Below are 18,687 nucleotides of genomic sequence, written 5' to 3' on the forward strand. Positions count from 1 at the left end.
CACAGTAACATGAAGATTGGAGGATGCTTTGCAGCTGAACAGAGACCTCTGTTCAAGTAAAGGTTGGTCCTTCATTAGATCAGCCCACGGGTGAAATGAAAGTGTGGTGACATTAGTGAACACCCTACTAGAAGCAAAGAAAAGACTGCAGACCCACAGATGAGTCACAAAATCTGTCTGTTCCAGTGCTCTAATTACATTGCTCATCCAAGAAAAGCCTCTTTTGGAGCCATTAGGTCAGAATCTGTTCTCCCCTAGCTGTAAATCCCTCATAACTCGGTGAAGTCAATCGATTTGTATTGGTGTAAGCAAAATCAAGCACAGTGCACTTGCACAGCCTTTGATCTTTCTGTCTCCCTCTCTGAACACAAGCCCATAGAATGCCATTAAAGAGACAAGAATCCCAGGCCCCTGAGTCTCGTGCATGCTGCAGGCACTCTGAGCAGTGAGATCAACATCAAGCACTGCAGGGAGGTGGAACAGAAGGCAGAGGAGAGATAAAAACCCTCTGTATCCCCTTCAGGGTGAAAGGCTGTGGACCTCCCAGAGGGCCTACGGACACTTGTTAAAGGGTTGGAGCACCTTACATTAAAAGAAAATAAATTATCTATCAATCAATCAATCAGTCTGTATTTCAAGTAATGTTATCTTTCTAGAGGAAAAGCAAACACAGGGAGGCACAGCTCCTGTGGCTCTCCAGCACACTCAGCACATCTTTGATGATGCACGGCACTAAAACTCCAGAAGACCAAAGACCACCAAAACCAAACATTTCTCTTTCAGGAAATCACCTGAGTGTAGGATTCCAAGCAATGGTCCATTTTGTCCTAATAGTTGTTTCCAGCTTCTTCCTCTTCTTCAAAGTCTCTACCAATGTCCTGTTCAGGAAATCTTGCCAGCCCCTCCTTGCCAAAGAGCTCTGCACTGTGAATGGAAGCAAAAGTCACCATCCAAAAGACACAGGATGTTCCCTCAATATTAAGTATATTAGACAGGCAACCAAAGAATGACACTGGGTCACAGGAGCATTTCCTCCTGTTAAATCTCAGCTTCTACTGAGATATGCTCTTCTGGTTAGGAAGAGCATCAACCACCTGCTTAGTCTGCAGCCTCAACTCTTGCTTCCTGGATAAATAAGAGTACCAAGTTCTCAAGGGAACAGAAGAGGGAATGCTTACAGCTTTACAGCAGCTTGGCTTGAAGGAATTCAATAGGGAAAACCACGAGAATCGCTTGAATACTACTGATTGTTTTGGAAGACATGAAGAGCAAAGGAAGGCCGTGAGGCAAAGGCTGGAAAGCATTAGGACATTTCTCTCTCTCGGACTCCCTCCAAGCAGAAGAGCAGCTAAGGAAGACAAAGCTTCTAGAATGCAGAAAGCTGAAATGCTGTCCCCTCCTCTTGGACATCCTGAAGCTAACATTAGTGAGAACATTAGTTCTCACAAAGTGATTTCTTTAAGTTAGTGGAAATTATTCAAAAAAGGAGTTCTCAAGGAGTTTTTTTCTATTAACATTGTAAAACCAATTAATATCTATTGATTTTGTATGTATATTTACATGTCTTTGACTCTTTTAATGCTCTTTTGGGTTCAAGGGGAAAATCTCTTCTGTTATTTAACATAAATTTCTTTCAGGCCTTCTATCCCAGGCCTTTCCTTCAATACAACCCTCTCCAAGTTCTGAAATTAGATCCCCTGGGTTCTACATTTTCCACAGCACTGAAACGTGCACAGTATGATGTAGACAAAGACAGCAATATCTGTAATGGCTAATATGGAACCATATTGATTTTGTTGGTTATATGATCTTTGTTTACTTTTTTAAGCCCTGTTTGAGAACATTTTCTATTCCTTTTGGGCTACTGACATATTTTCCATTTGCTACAGGAGCTAATATCGATGCTCCACCATGTGTGTGTAAATTTGTTGGGTGAGTAGGAGGAGATGCTTCCTTCAAAATACAGGCTCTCCAGACCATATTCTGCACACATTTATCTTCGTTTAAAGTCAACAAATACACCAAAACAACCAAGTTTTGCAGAGTTTACAGAGAAAAACTGATTGTAATCTGTTCCAGTCTGTCAGGATCCACCATTTTTTGTCTGTTGGGAAAGCTGTGGGTGTTCTCTCCCACTCTCTGTTGTTGGAAGGGGGTGGGAACACAATACCACATGGGAATAAAAAAGCAGCTTTACGGTGAACTGATATATGAACAGGAATTAACAGGGTGGTGGGAAGGGGATGAATCAGCCAGTCCCAGGGAAGACAAAGAAATTTTTCAGACACTACCCTGGATCTCACCCACTCAGACACAGCATCTTTTCTTGGCCCCTGTGATATATCACTTCTTCCTCTCACAAAAACCTAGTATTGCAGGATCAAGAAAACCTATGAAAATGGCCCTGCTAGGAGCAAATCAACTGATCCTACACCAGCCAGTGGTGCACAGTCACTCCATGAGTGCCAAGTCAACCCAAGGCGTCCAGAATGCTTCTGTGTAAATGAAGTTCAGCCCAGTGATGAAGTCTAGAAAATATGGAACCCAACAAAAGTTTGGGCATCTGCACTTCCAGAACTAGGAAAGCATTCATTCCAAGCTGTGGAAGATAGAAGAAATACGTGGTCATTATCTCTGAGGTTATCTCAACAGCAGGTATCTATGCCACTCTTATGGTAAAAGACCCAGACTTGAAGGCCATGGAGGGGGAAACAGATTTTGAAATGCAAAAATAGAGGCTGTACAAAGGCTTAGAGGGTTCTTCTGGGGAAAAAAGTGCATTTGGGCTGAAATATGTATGGTAAATTATCTGTTCTCCCCCTGGTGCAGGCAAGTAATTCCTCTCACTTTAATGGACAATTTTATGGCTGCTAATAACATTTGTAGCTTAGATAATGACAAGGATAATCAAATCTCATGCTTGAGGGCATAAACTGATTGCTGCGGGGGTTAGCAACAAAATCGCCATTGCCATATATTGCACAGGTGTATTATGGGATAGATTTCCTTCCTCCAAAGTAGAAAGGCATTGGTGTCTGCCAAGATAACAGATTGGATGATTGTCTGTGCCATGGAAATTTCTAGTTTGTATGCATGGAATTTAGGGAAAGAGGAGGAACCTCTTTGTTTCAGCATTACAGAATATTCAACCCAAAGTGCCAAGTGAGCAGAGACTGCAAGATGAATATTGATGCCTGTCCTAGCAGAACAGCTCTCTTAAAGCCAAATTCAGCATTGACCATCACAAAGTCCACTATCAGACCGTAAATGTCGCTGTACATTCAGCACAGCATTTAGAAACATCCATTGAGTGCATAATCCCAGAAGCTGAGGGTTGGGAAAAACCTCAATAAATCATTGACCTGTGGCAGGATGCTCAGATCCTCAATCCATCACTTAGGGGTTACTCAACTCAGCAGGCAGCTCCTGCAGAGCAGCTCTCAGCCACCCATTCCTAGGAACATATGGCTGGAAGGGCCTCAAAAGGTAACTGAGCCCTTTCAAAACTGAGTCAGGCTGAAGTATACCAAACCTGTGTGTTTTGGACAATTGTTTAACCACTTCTGACAAATATACCACTACTGGCACTCAGGAGGTCCCTTACAGATCATGTTACAGCTGTTTTCACAGCTGAGGATCAACATACATCTGGGTATGTATGCAGAAAAAAACTTATCAATGTCCTCTTTAAAACAACCTTTCCCATGTTTGAAGTTGTTATTATTCCCCTCCTTCATGTATTTCATATAGGCTAAACAATCTCTGTCCATTTCACACTAAATACAGGTTAATTTTTCTTCCAGCATTTTGATTTTTCTCATCCTTCCTTAAAACACTGTGTGCCCAAAACTGGACTCAGTTTCCAGGCTGAAGCCTTACCACTTTATCAGCATGATGTTGTAGTACTTGCATCTAGTCAGTTTATATCATTTTTTATGTGTCTTTGATATTTTCTTCTTCGGTATAATTCTGTGCACTTGACTTTATTGAATTTCATCATATTGATTCCAGACCATTTCTTCAATCTAAAAATCATTTTGTATTCTGCTCCTGCCCTTGCAGTGCTAGCCACCCCTCACAATTAATGTGTGTACTCTCTGTTCTACCAGATAAGCCATTAATGGGAAACTTGAATAGTACCAGCCACAGGACAGACCCCTGTATGACTGCATATGTTATGTCCATCCAATCTGACAGAAAACTAGTGATAAGTATTTCTGTATTTTTATCCTACTGTGAAATTATCTGGTGGCAGATTTAGCAGATCTGTGGGTTTGTATTTTCTGCCCCATTTACACCTGCATAGTGTATGTGTTTTTCACACATGTAATAAGCCCAGTTACTGTCCAGCCTCTGGTCCACCATGTGTGTCCATCCAGATTTTGAATACACCTTGCAGCTCAACCCAGTCTAGGATTTTCTACTGCAGTTATGAGAACCCATTGTTATTATCATGCCATATACGTAATAAATGTCACAACCAACTGGTTCCCCCTCCATCAGCTATCGGCTGGAATAAAAACAACCCAGAGAAGTCCAGCGGGAGTTACTCAAGAAAAACTTGGGGTTGTTCCAGCTTGTCCCTTGTTATCCCCTAGGTACTTTCATGCTGATTAACAGCTTGGTCAAATATCTTTCTGAAGATCAAATTTAGGCTGACTGAGCATTAACTGCCTATGTTCTCTCCTGTCCCTTTTTTAAAGATAGGCAGCATGTTTGTTTTTCCCTGCAACTGCTACTGGTAGAGCTGTTCAAACAGCAGCCGTAAAAAGCTGGTGACACTGCTAACACCAAGCAGTTGCTGTTAGAAAAGAGGTTTGATTCTTATCCTGATATTCAGCTGAAGACAGAATTGTAGAATGCACGGATAGTCCCTCAGGGAAGCCCAAATCTTCAAAAAAAAAAAAAAAAAAAAAAAAGGACAAGATAAACATAGATAGATCCCAAGCAAGATCCAAGGCAAACTTCAAACAGCCTGTGTGTGTAGGGAACCATTAAAAATGCAGGACAGGGAGGCCAGTCCATACCTTGCCGCAAGGCAGGACAGAATGCCAGGGTCATTCCTGACAGATGCTTGTCCATCCTGTTCTGCAAGACCTAGCAAAGAGGAGCCCAGGGCACCCCCCATCAACACATTTCTGTTTCACAAGTATCACTGCTAGAAAGGTCTTTTTTCTCTGTCACCACTGTAATGCTTCCTCGCTGTTAACATTTCTCCTTATTCACTGTGCCACATCCAAGGTCTTCAGGAACAGACTTGGAGTTTTGATCAGATTTTAAATGGTCCACAGGCTGGATTCTTGTCAAAGAGATCACGAAAATAATTTTTAATTCCTCAACACCCCACCTGCAGTCAGGTTCCATCTAGTTATCCAGTTCAGGACCACACATGCCCAAGAGCCAGCAACTTTCACCATGACAGCTATTGCTGGATACTCAGAGCCAAGGTTGCATCCCATGCCTCCTCCTCTTCAATACCACCAGGCCTTACTGTGTGTGATCCATCTTGGGAAAAGAAAAACCTCCTCAAACCATTAAAAACAAATCTATGTTACACTAAAATGCCAGCAGCACACCAACATCATAAGGATACTGATTTCAAACATCAGACAGCAACAGCAATGAAGCAAGTCTGAGACTTTATAAAAATTGTTTCTGGTGCCAGTCCAGCAAGTCAAACCAGACCTGAATGCAACCCACAGAGCATAAACTATTACAAGTACAGGAGTGGTACAAGACCTTCTGAAAGAAGATATAAAAGGGGGTGGATATCTGGGGAGAAAAGAAAAAGTAAACCATTCTGAATAATACCTAGTGCTTTTCAGTCATAAAAGTAAACCTCTCAGATGGGCAGTACATTCAGTAACTGACTTGTAGCACTGCTAATTTGCCTGTGTTAGCCTACATCTCTAGGTATCAGCTCGTGCTCTTTCCTCTGACTGCCAGAGTGCACTCATTAAGGCAAACACATTGCTGCTGAAGTACTAATTGTTTTCAAAAGTGCCCTTTAAATAACAGGCGTTTTACTACCAGGCAGGATGTGTTTTAAGAGATTAAGCCTTTGTTGCCAAAAGACTGGATAATAATTTATTGTTTGTCAGAGAAAAATACCAGAAATGAATGAAAAAGCTGATAGGGCATCAGTACAGATTGAACAGCAAGCACCTCCTTCCTCTTCTTGGGATCTTCATCCCTGCATGGAACAGCAAAACAGGGGAGGAACTCCTAAGTAGAGAGGTTGGAAAGATCATTGAATTATCAACATATCAGTTGAAAAGTCACTAAAGAGTTCAGGTCAAATCACTGGGATTTCCTGGTGCTTCCAATGGCACAGATCCAGTGTTGCTGTTTTAACTATCAGTTGCCCAGAACCAGCTCTATGTCATTTCTAACACTTTTAAGTAGTACTGAAATAAAATAGAAGGAAGAGAAGAAGAGGAAGAGAAGAGGAAGAGAAGAGGAAGAGAGGAGGGGAGGGGAGGGGAGGGGAGGGGAGGGGAGGGGAGGGGAGGGGAGGGGAGAGGAGAGGAGAGGAGAGGAGAGGAGAGGAGAGGAGAGGAGAGGAGAGGAGAGGAGAGGAGAGGAGAGGAGAGGAGAGGAGAGGAGAGGAGAGGAGAGGAGAGGAGAGGAGAGGAGAGGAGAGGAGAGGAGAGGAGAGGAGAGGAGAGGAGAGGAGAGGAGAGGAGAGGAGAGGAGAGGAGAGGAGAGGAGAGGAGAGGAGAGGAGAGGAGAGGAGAGGAGAGGAGAGGAGAGGAGAGGAGAGGAGAGGAGAGGAGAGGAGAGGAGAGGAGAGGAGAGGAGAGGAGAGGAGAGGAGAGGAGAGGAGAGGAGAGGAGAGGAGAGGAGAGGAGAGGAGAGGAGAGGAGAGGAGAGGAGAGGAGAGGAGAGGAGAGGAGAGGAGAGGAGAGGAGAGAAGAGAAGAGAAGAGAAGAGAAGAGAAGAGAAGAGAAGAGAAGAGAAGAGAAGAGAAGAGAAGAGAAGAGAAGAGAAGAGAAGAGAAGAGAAGAGAAGAGACCCCACACAAACCAAAGAAAAAAGACATATTTGGTGTCCACAAGCAAACAAACAGTAGATCAGGAACTATTTTAGAAAACATGTAAAACTCATGGTGGGTGGATAACTTTAATTGTTGGAAAATACTTTCACTCCCCAAATATTGGTCTCCAGACTACCACATCCCAAAATACAGGGTTTTTTCCTCTTTGGCAGTCTTTTTTTGGCTTTTTTTTTTTTTTTTGAAAGCTTAGTATATGTGATGATCCTGAATAATGCTGAAAGAGCATCATTTTACTGTTCTAGTTCTCAGCAGGAAATACAATATGTTTTATTCTGTAAGGAACTCTTCTAAAATTCATGGTTTACTCTGGAAGCCCAAGAAGTCCCCAAAGGCCAGAAAAAAATGTGAGCAAGCATTGAGACTTCAAATCACCTCTACAAGTATGAGATATTTTTCTGATGCAAGATTGTAATGGAGAGTTCAATCATCTTTATTTCATGAACTGCTTTTAAATATTCTTGATGCAGTATCTTACATGACACAGCCTGCATGCAGAGCCTTATGGTCAGGGCTCCACGTCCTTCCTGGTGCTGGAATTCATTTTACTGCAGTACAGTATTTTGTATGTATCCAGAGCAAAGTTAAATTAAGCACCAAACTGCAGATTTTTTAGAAATTATTACTGCTGCAAACACTGTTTGCACTGAGTGAAGTCAGCCTTGTTTCACCATAACAGTTCAAACTACTAACAACTAACAGCAACTGTTCATTAGTTCAAGTAATGGAGATATATACCTTTGAATCAGGCATATTTGACACCTTTTCCTACTGTGCCTGGTCCTGAGAAGTTCCTTATGAATGTGAAATGCAGCAGTGACAAATCAACACTCAAGTAGTTTAGGTTTGTTACAACATTTAATTTCTGACACAGTTCCCATAGCCTGTGTTAGTTTAAACATAGGAGGAGGTCATCCTCTCCAGAGGACATCAAAAGAAAAGAGGGTGGAAGAAATAAAATATTCTATCTCCACCCAAAACACCCTGCAATGAGTTAATGGTAGCTGAAATTGCTGACATTGCCAATTGCCTTGGGAGTGGATCTCTGTATTTCTACCTTCCCTTCAATATGTCAAGAATATCCCTAAATTGGAAGTCTATGAGCATTTCCTTAGAGCTAATCTCCTGCACTACACAATTAGAGAGAGCTGCAGCAGATTTCATTCATCAATCTGTGCCCTCAAGCCCTCTGTGAAATTTTTCTGCCTGAGAAGGAAGGTCCTCTTCTATGATGGGAAAGCAAGGAGACAATCAGCTTCCCATCAGACACATTTTAACCCCACTACTTGCCTTGCTTTTCTCTGAAGCTCTTTTTTCTTTCTGGTGCAGGGAATTGAAAGGACAAAGCAGTTTGCTCCCTCCTAATCATCCTAATAAGTAACAAATACATGAGCCCTTAATAGAGAGATTCCTTTCACTGGCATGCCCTAATCACCTCCATAATGAAAGCAGTTAAAGAGGATATTGAACCCTTTAACCAACTGATAACTGCCTAAGCCTCCTGTGGCAATTGGCCAGGTATTAATGAAAAAAAGTCAATGAACTCCTTAAAAAGAAAAATACTGCTAAGAAACTTCAGGGATTCTTCCCCTGAAACAGAAAAAATGTAACTGCACATTACATATAGTTAAGGAAAAAAGAAGCATCTCAGTGGATCAGAAGATGATAGACAAGAAGAAGTTGTTAATTGTCTGGGAGTCATGAAAGTAAGGAAAACACACAAACAGCAAGAAAAGAACCACACGCCACCAAAAAAAACTAGAATCAAAACATCAACATTCTTCCTCAAGAATTCTCTTTGCTCAAGTTTGAGGTATGCAGTAGACATGTAAGTTCAGCGTTTCACTTTCAATTAAAAATACACAAATCACTATAAATGTCCAACTTCAACTTCATTACTAAAAATAAGTAAATCTCTAAACTGTTTTAAAATATATTTTCCATAAGTTGGTTTGCTATAGAATGTAGCTCCTTACATTGGAGAATTCTTGTCAAATAATGGCCTGATCCAAAACAAGATGACTCAAAATATTTTCTCTGTTACTTATAATAAACCTTGGATCAGGCCTTTATTTCTGGGTTTGGGGTTTTCCATCTGTTTTTTTTTTTCTTTTTTTTTTTTTTTTTCCAAATATTCTTTTATAGAGGTGGTGTCCATAGACACTCTCACTTTAATCAAAGGAAGTGCCCTAGCTGCAACACCAACAATATAAATTTTAGTAGTAGCTAATTAAGTCAGAGATACTTGGTGGGTATGGGTAGCATGGTAATCTACCTAAAATCAGCAGATTCCAAGGACTATAATCCTGAGAAAATAACAAATTATAACTAATTTGCATTGCAGCAATGCCCATGGGTGAGATTTCTGAAGGAGTCCACAGCTTCATCCAAATTATCCAAAAAGAGGAGAACGGGCCTGCTACACACAGCAAATATCTGTTGCAAGTCCACAGTAACCTCTTAGTTTGACTTACAGACATCAAGGACTTGTTAGTTCTGCATCACCAGTAAATGTCCTTGCTAATGTGCTAATGTCTGTTAGAGGGGAAGGGGATCTTTCATGTGACCTCTAACTATATCCAGCCAAGGATCTTCAGTAAAATCCATAGCAAGTAGATACCTGATAGCCTAAAGAGCCTTTGACAGAAGACATAGAGTAATAACAGAGATAATTAGCCCGAATAGCACATGAACCTGCATGAAATAAAGCTCCAGGTTCTGCTATTACTGCATGTCAGAAGATCTAGGCTGCAGGATTTTGCCAGTATCACCTTGAACTCCTTATGGATCTCTGCCTTTGGTTCATCTCCACTGTTCAATCTGTCTGCAAACTCATGCCATGTTGTCCAAAAGAGAGAGAAGTGAGCAGTTTGGCAATGAGAAATAGCTCCCAACCTGAATCTTCAGAAAGTCATTTTCTCCTCTTGTTTCTAAACTGAGGATAATTTTTACACAGAAGTGTTGTGAAGATGAATCACCTAATGTCAGTACAGCATTCTGAATATAAAGTTCTGTGCAGCTCCAGCTCAAAGCCATGAGAAAGGATTTCAGCATTTTTGGGGTTATATGCTCCAACACCGAAGGAACTGAACACCTCAGCTCACATGGCATTCGAGGAAACACAACAGCATTCTCAGCTGTCCTTCATGCCAGACCAGCACCATCTGTCCCAAAACTCATGGTGTCCAACAGGGAAGCTCTCCATTAATCAGTTTTCCTTTGGTCAAGCCTCATAGCTGTGAAGCTGTCCCAAGAAAAAGCAAAATGTTTTTATTATTTTTATTTGAAGCAGACATAAGCCCACTGCCAACAGCTAAATTTCTTTCCTTATTCTTAGTCAAAAATACCTCTTTCACTTCCAGTTCTGCCCTGTGAACCTCTGCTTGCCGTCCTTTTATCAGCAGGATCATCTTCTCCTTCAGCTAGTTTCTTTCCCAAAACACTTACCAACATGTCTAGCTTCTAACCTTGACTGTGGGCAAACACAGATATTTCTATTCTGACACTTGCAAGGGTCAAGTAGGTTTACTGGCTAGAAAAATCATGGGTTTACTGGCTAGAAAAATCATCAATAAGCAAAAAAGTGGACATAAAGTGGACAAAGAATTTCAAATACCTTTGGGGTTTTTTCTCAAGAAAAAAAAGTTAACCCAAGAACTACTAGGTCTCAAGAAGTAGGGGGAAAAGAACGATTCAGAAAATCATAGAATATACGGCTGATAACGATTTCAAGAGGTCAGCCAGTCCATTTTCTTTCCCAAAGGCAAAAGGAGCTGCAACGTATTCATTCCTGGGAAATTTTTGTGTTATCTCTTTTTAAAACTTAGGCAGTCTCTACCTGCACACAACCATCCTGATGGCAGGGAAGAGTTTTTTCATGGTTCCTCTAAATCTCACTTGCTTCAGGTAAAGTAAGAAGTTATGAGTATTTAGGAGGAAGTGAAAGAGCACCAAATCCTAAAAAACTACAAGAGACTAATTCCTCCAGTGTTTTTACATTAAAGAAATCTTCAGACAACTACACCTAGCTCAGTGGCCAGAGGTTTCTCAACATTTCCCCAAACTGTTTTCCATCTCTTACTATTATGTTTACACTGCCAATAAGCCGTACTGTGGGAAGTTACAGCTCAACATAATTCTGAGCTGTAATGTTTACTAGTTTATCAGTGATTTTTAAAAAGCTTTTGCCAAAGTGCCTCTGGCAGGAATCTGAGGTATCATTGCAAAACCAGTTTTCAAGAACTCAAGAACTTTATCCACAAACATGAGCAAAGTAGCTTCGAAGTCTCCTTTGTTGGCAGAACACTATTCAGGATTTTTTCTAATTTTCATCAGACAAAGAATATAGTATGAAACAATCTTCCAGACTATTCTAGTTTTGCAGGGGAGAAAAATCCTACACACAATCCATCTTCATGGGGTTCACTGTAGCAGACTTCCTTCTTGCTTTGGAGATACCACCAGCAGATATCCAGGTCCAGTATTCTCCACTAAAGCTTCAGGTGGTATGAATGTACTTCAATGTATCTACAAGCATTTGTCTCACCAGAAAGTCTTGCTCTCTGCTTTCACCTGAATTCATTAATAATTGATTGGCTTAATCTACTCTGTGCTTGTTTGGGTTTTTAACAAGATATGACCTTCATGGTCTTGACAAGTTATGAATGCCACAGTTAATTGACCAAAACATTTGTGTCTTTACTCTTAATCGCTTCCCTTACATGCCTTATATTCTTCCTTTATTTTCTTCCTTTCCATTGCAGGTTGTCCATCTGCCACGATTCCCTACTCAAACCTTTTCAATGGAATGGCTCTAAATATTACCATCCATCAAAAAACAACAGCAGACTCAAAATACCAGAGGTCAGTATTAAAAGAGGAGCAACGGACAAAATAATTCACTTGTGAGAACACTTCAATCTTTTTCTAACCCAAATTAGAGACATCACTGTCCTACCAAGTTGGTGTTTTTACACCCATTTTATGGAAGGGTAAAATGATGCAGAGAAAGAACACAGAGACTCAACCGCTATCCCAAAATGGATTTAAGCTTGTGTTTGCTTAGTTCATTAATGCAGTTCAAACTCCCTGTCAGGACACCATCTGCCAGAAGTATGAAATGTCCTCATCTGGATGCAGACAGCTCCTGAGTGTTTGGCTACTCAGCAGCCAACCAGCTGTCAGTAGGTGGATGTTCCATTCACCATTACAGGTATTGCACGACATTCTTTTTAAAAGTATTTTATCTGAATAGTTCACTCACTGCTCATAGTAGGTTCTGAAAACAGAGGCCTAAAAGCTAGAAAAAGAGACTCATAATTCACAATACAGACTGTCTTAATTTTGTTCCACTTACAGTCACTTCTCAGGAAAAAATAAATTAATAAAAATTTTCAATCTGTTTGTTGTTTCAGTTCATTTTAGGGTGACACAAGCAGCTTTCAGTTCTTTGCATTCTGCACAAGCCTCCAGAAATATTGAGTGTTTACTAGAGTTTGGTGATGTTAAATCAAATACAACTATCACCCTTTAAGGCCTAAATGATAAAGCGATATCATACCAATAACACATTTTGACAGTGTTGACACCTGCTACAGAGAAGCAGTTTAATGACCTATAGAAAAGGGCATTAAAACTTGCTAGAAATCCTAGAAATAAACCTTTATTTTTGGAAGGTTGTGTTTTCATTCATAGTATCAAGCCTTTTGATGAACTCTGTGGCATATTCTACAGCCTATCTTGTAAAAGACAAATAGCTGTATGAAGAACTTCATTAAACCACCCTTTTTCATCATTTTGACTGTGTGAGTGGAAATGGATATGAATTCATACTAGCTCACTCTGAAACAAGACCAATCCTGAAATGAATGCAGCACCTGGTGACAGCCAAGAAGAGCTTATTAGCTGGGGTTTTTTTAATCACCTAAAAACTTTTACACAATTCAAGCATAGCCAAAACTTTCTAGAAGCTGGAGGAGAAGAAGGGGAGGGGGAGAGGATTTTCTGCTAATTGATTATAAGAGCAGACTCATCAAGTGTTGTAGCATCTGCTGTTGTCAACCCTTCCATTGTGATGTTGGTTTACAAGAAAAAGAAAATGAAAAAAAAAAAAAAAAAAAGGAAAGAAAGAAAGAACAAGAACATTGCACCTGAGGAATAGAAACACATGTTTTGCCCCAGGTTAAAAAAAAAACAAAACCACCTGTTTCCATATACTTGATTAGCTCTCACTGTTTTATTTAATACTCAGCTTAATAAGTGAGCAACAGCCCCCAACCACCCGCCAATAAAACCTAAATACCATAGATTAGAGGAAATGAGAGACTTGACCAAATCTCAGTGCTTTGCCTCACTCAGGATATTTTCAGGTTTTCATGGTCCCTTCCAAGCAGATGTTTAATGATGCATTTCCACGGGAAGCAACAAGCTGCAGAGCTTGCCCAAGGAGGGGAGTCCGGAGCTGCAGCGACGGATGGGAGCCGAACTGTCAGCAGCACTGCCCGAGGGCTCTGCCGGAGCTGTCCCTCCAGAATGATGGACTGGGGACAGTGCTGGAGCTGTCCCTCCAGAATGATGGACCGGGGACAGTGCTGGAACCACGTACTAGGGACACTGCTGGGGCTGTCCCTCCAGAATGATGGACCGGGGACAGTGCTGGAACCACGTACTAGGGACACTGCTGGGGCTGTCCCTCCAGAACCACGGACTGGGGACACTGCCGGAGCTGTCCCTCCAAAACCACGGACTGGGGACACTGCTGGGGCTGTCCCTCCAGAATGATGGACTGGGCACACTGCCGAAGCTGTCCCTCCAGAACCACGGACTGGGGACACTGCCGGAGCTGTAACTGCAGCACCAGAGCTGTCCCTTCAGCACCACAGACTGGGGACACTGATGGTGTTGTCCCTTCAGCACCAGAGCTGTCCCTTCAGCACCACAGACTGGGGACACTGCCGGAGTTCAGAGCTGTCCCTTCAGCCCCACGTCTCAGGGGCAATGGGACACCTGTTCCATGGTCTGGGGACACTGCTGGACCTGTCCCCGGCACTGGAAGGGAAGCGCCAGCCTCTTCCCGGCTACTGATGGGCCATAGCCAACCATAAACACCTTTGATTAAATTAAAGCCACAGTAGTTGAAATCAGCACAGCAAAGAGGTAATCGCTCCAGACATGTTGCTAGCCTGGCAATATCACAGAGTACGATTAAGTTAGACATAAATTAGTCTGCAACCATATGCATATTGCTCGACTTTGTGGTCCGCCGATTCCTATCACTGTTTTGTCTGAAGGGATGTTTTGTGGAGATAGAGGTACCCTTCCAGATTAGGCAAGGTCTTTTGTTCATTCTCTTTTAAAGGTCAGCCTGCAATGATATTTAAGACACACTTTTGCAGGAGTACGTACTGAGTACAGCAGGTTCACCAATGCACACCCCACTGTATGTGCTTCTGGAAGTCCAGAAGGTTTTAGAGGGGGAAAGATGTATATGAGAACATACACAGAGATTTGAAAATAAATTACCAGCATAAAATATTAATATGAACATTTTAGATCACTTTCCTGTAAAAGAAACATAGATAAGAACTCTTATTTTTCTAAGAACTTAAATGAAGTCGTTTTTTGAGGGTTTTTTTCGATTCGTGAGACAAATTAGTTTAGGATAAATGCAAAATTAAAGAAAAATCTTCCATGCTGACTTTTACAGACTAGCAGTAGATCAGATAACATCATTAAGCCACTTTAGTACTGAAGAGATGGTACAAAAAATAGAATTTCATTTGGCAAGATGCAGAGAGCAACTATTAATAAACTTTTGAAAGATGGATCAGATATCCTCCCAGAGCACAGCTTCCCAAGTGAACAATTGTTACAGAATGTCTGTAACTTTCTGCACCATTCTTTATTATCAGTCTTCCTCCCAGTGGTTCCCTGTTGCTATACACATTTTTAAATTTAAACAATTCATACATCCCAAAGCACCTCTGCCTACAGAAATGCATTTTATCCTCTGCATGCTTCCTAAAGAAATCCCAGCCCTCTAAAGGAGAAATGCTCCAACTTCCCATGCAGGTTGTACTCGTTTATGGGTACAATACCATCAAAACTGCTGTACAAACAGCCCTTTCTACCTGTCACCAAGAGAGCTTAAGAATGCAGCAAGTATTGCAGGCAGCCCCTAGGCAGGAGTGCAGGGCACCATGAGTACACAGGCATGTGTGTGGAAGACTTGTTGTAACACAGAGGAGCACAACAGAGCAGTGTTCACTTAGCACACACAAGTGGCAAGAGACGGGCTGAGGAAGAGAGACTCAGTGGTCAAAGGAGGAAAGTTCTGACATTGTAACGAACAGCGGGAAATATAAATCATCAGCCAAAGTTGCATTCTACTTTATATTCTATAACCTGTTAATATATGCATTTGTATTAGTATATCTAATAATAGAAAGGCAGAGGAAATTAACCCTTAAACATCTTATCTTTGTAAGGGCTAATAGGCTTTATACTGTCAGATGGTCTTTCAAAGGAAATTTTTTACTGCCCCAGATAGAATATAGCCAAATACAAACATAAGCAGACACTTTTCAAAGGGCAGCGGGCAACATGTTCTGCTGAAAACTCAGTATCTTCTGGTGGCAGTGTGAAAATTTCTTGTAACAATCCCTACATGGCAAAAAGACCAAGTCCTTCTGTATTAATAAGAGAGCTAATTTCATGTCCTGTTATGTATAATGCACTATCAAACAGCCACTGAGTTAGAGGGGTCTTTTCAGACCTCCACAGATATTAGAAGTTCTGGGAGAAAAACATTATTAACTGCCATAGTAAACCCATCTTAAAGAACACAAAACCAGCATGAGTAAACCTGCTCATCCAGCCAAAGCCAGAGTTGTAGCACAGTTCTGTGTGCACTCCACAGCCTCTAATCACCGTGGTATTTATTTTTATGGCAGAAAAGCAAACTTTGTGACAAATTCTCGCCTTTAGCTGCGGGAAGCAGGGAAGTACAAAATGACAGCCTGTGGCTGTGTCCACTGACTGCCCCTTAACTGTCCTGGGAAGCAGCACATCTGGGAAGCTGGGCAGCATGGATGTGACAGCGGGCATCATTTTGCCTGTCAGACTATGTGCCCACAAAGGGGAAATGCAGACTGTGACCTGTTGTCACATCAGATGCTCCAGTTGCAATAAAAACTCCAGGAACACATTGTCACTGCCCAGGGTTTAAGCACACCTGTAGGAACCACCACCACTGCCCTTGCCAACTCCAAAACAAAGTTTGCAAAAGCAGGTCTATCCATGCCTGGCTACATTAAGGGCTTTCCCAGCTGATCCAGTTCCCATGCCCTCATCATTTTGATTCTCCTCCAGCTGCTTTTTTGCCTAAGCTTTTCTTGTGTCTCTTAAGGTGGAAGAAGGAGTGCAACAACAGGGCCTTCTTCCTGAGGGGAACGCCAGGAGTGTCACTCTGCCTCTTCCCTCTTCCTCCCTCTTCCTCTCCATGCAAGCCACAGCACCATGGTAGCCACCTGGCCAGTGCCAATGCCCCTAGCCAAACCAACCCCACTCTTCTCCAGTCACACACGAGAGATGGAGGATCCATCTCCAGGAGAGGTGCAGGACACGATCAAGTCCAACAAGTGCCCAAGAAGAGCATTAAATTACGTAAAACGGGAGGGAAGAAAAAGACTCGTCCAGCACAGACACCTTTGCATGCCACAGCCTCCCTGCCCCTCTGCCTTTTTTCCAGCCCGGGAAGTTTTTGCCCCGGCCCTGGCCTCACAGGGCCTCCCCGAGGGGAGTCACTCACCGATGGTCGTGATGACCGTGATGGCAAAGTAGAAGGAGCCGGCGAATTTCCACTGGACTCCGGCGCGGTGCGGCTCGGACTGCATGATCACCAACTCCAGCTGCCGGTAGTCCTCGCTGGTGATGTTGTACTTTCCTTTGAGCCGGATCTCCTCGGCTTTGAGTTTCTCCTCCTCCCGCATCTCGTTGTCGGACTCCAGGGCATCAAAGACGGCAGCCCCGACCAGCAGGTAGGTGAACGTGCAGATGATGAGGGACAAGGTCCGCACGTTCTGCCTCTTCATGGCCGCCAGCAAGGGGCGAGTGAGGGGACCATGTCCCCCCCTGGCCGCCCGGGGTTCCGACAGGCCGCAGCAGCTACAGCAGGGGAGCAGCTGCCGGGGGGGCCGGCGGCGCCCGCCGCCGCTGCCGCTGCTCCGGGGCAGCTTGTGCTGCGGCGGCGGTCGCTCCCCGCCCGCCTGCTCGGGCTCCTGGGAAGAAGAGAGGCACAGGAGGCTGCTGGAGCGCCGGGACCAGGTGCCCTGAAGGCGGGAAACTCTGCGCAGGACCTGCCCAAACCAAGCCGTCCCAGTGCGCAGGGCCATCCAGGGCACCCCCCGCTCCTCCCCAGCACCGAGGCCAGGGGCAGGGGGTCCCCGCCGAGGGGCCGGCGGCCCCGGCACGGAGTCCTGCGGCGGGCGGGTCCCCCCGCGAAGTTGGCGCGGCGGCGCGGGGAAGGGTCGCCCGCAGCCCGGGCGGGGCGCGGCGGGGAGGCGGAGGCCGCCGCCGTCCCAAGTTTCTTCAGGCGGAGCGGCGGGGCCGGGGGGAGCCGGGCGGCGGCAGCGCGCCCATCCGCGGAGGAGGAGCGGGGCGAAGGGAGGAGGGCTCCCGGGCTCCGGCCGCCGGGGACCCGACCCGCCCCGGCCCCGGCTGCCTGCGGGAGCGCCGGCCGGGAGGGTCGGGACGGGCTGGGCGCTCTATTCCTTCCGCCGCGGTGCGCGGAGGGCGGCGGGGAGCCGGGCAGCTGCTGCCTGTGCTGCTGCTGCCTGTGCTGCTGCTGCTGCTGCAGGTGGCCGCGGCGTGGGCAGCGGAGCGGCGTCCGGCGCGGCGAGGGCGGCGGCGGCGGTGTCAGGCGGCGGGCGCGGGGCCGGGGGCAGCATCCCCGGGCTCGCCGGGCCGCGCCGCCGCTCGGGCGGGAGGCGGGGGCGCCGGGCCGGCGGCGTGGCCCTGGCGGCGGGGAGCCGGCGCTCCGCGAGCGGGAGGAGCGGCGCGGAGCCGCCCCGGCCGGCGGGCGGGGAGGCGGCGGCGGCGGCCGCGGACCGAGCACCTGCCCGGGGCAGCGGCGGGGCGGGACGGCGGCCGGCGCTGGCTCCGGCCGCGGACTGCCGGGAGGAGAGGAGAATCGCCGGCGGCTTCCCCCGGGAGCGCGTGAGGGCAGCTCGGCCCCAGGCGGACACAAAGACGGAGGCGAGAAGAAAAATAAGACCACAAAAAAAAAAAAAAAAAAAAAAAAAAAAAAAAAAAAAAAAGAAAAGAAAAGGAGGGGAAAAGGAAAGGGTACTTTCACGGCTGCTACCCCGGCGGTCGGGGCCGGGGCTGCTTTATTTAGGATGGTTTTAGAACAAAGCCGTTAAGAAAAAGAGCAACCGTCCTCCTCCTCCTTCTCCCGGGCTCTTGACATCATCTCGGGGAGAAGCGAGCCCGCGCCCCGCAGCCATCGCCTGCGCGTGTGTGTGCGGGTGTGTGTGTGCGGGTGTGTGTGTGTGTGTGCGCCCGCGCCCGTGCCCGTGCCCGCTCCGGCGCGGGAGGCGGGATGCGGGAGGCGGGATGCGGAGCCCGCCCCGGCC

At 45.0% G+C, this 18,687-nt stretch overlaps 1 protein-coding gene across 1 annotated transcript in view; it reads right to left on the bottom strand.

The window, feature by feature from the left end:
• The window catches only part of KCNK9 (potassium two pore domain channel subfamily K member 9), an 87,851-nt gene extending 70,112 nt beyond the window's left edge, over positions 1-17,739 (bottom strand). The window contains exon 1 of the mRNA XM_021532469.4: positions 16,863-17,739. Coding sequence (XP_021388144.2) covers positions 16,863-17,445 — 583 coding nt within the window. The 5' untranslated portion in view covers positions 17,446-17,739. The remainder of the gene's footprint in view (positions 1-16,862) is intronic.
• Positions 17,740-18,687: the final 948 nt, after the last annotated feature.

This window comes from Lonchura striata, chromosome 2 (genome assembly GCF_050655825.1).
Source record: "Lonchura striata isolate lonStrDom1 chromosome 2, ASM5065582v1, whole genome shotgun sequence".
Taxonomy (NCBI): Eukaryota; Metazoa; Chordata; class Aves; order Passeriformes; family Estrildidae; genus Lonchura; species Lonchura striata.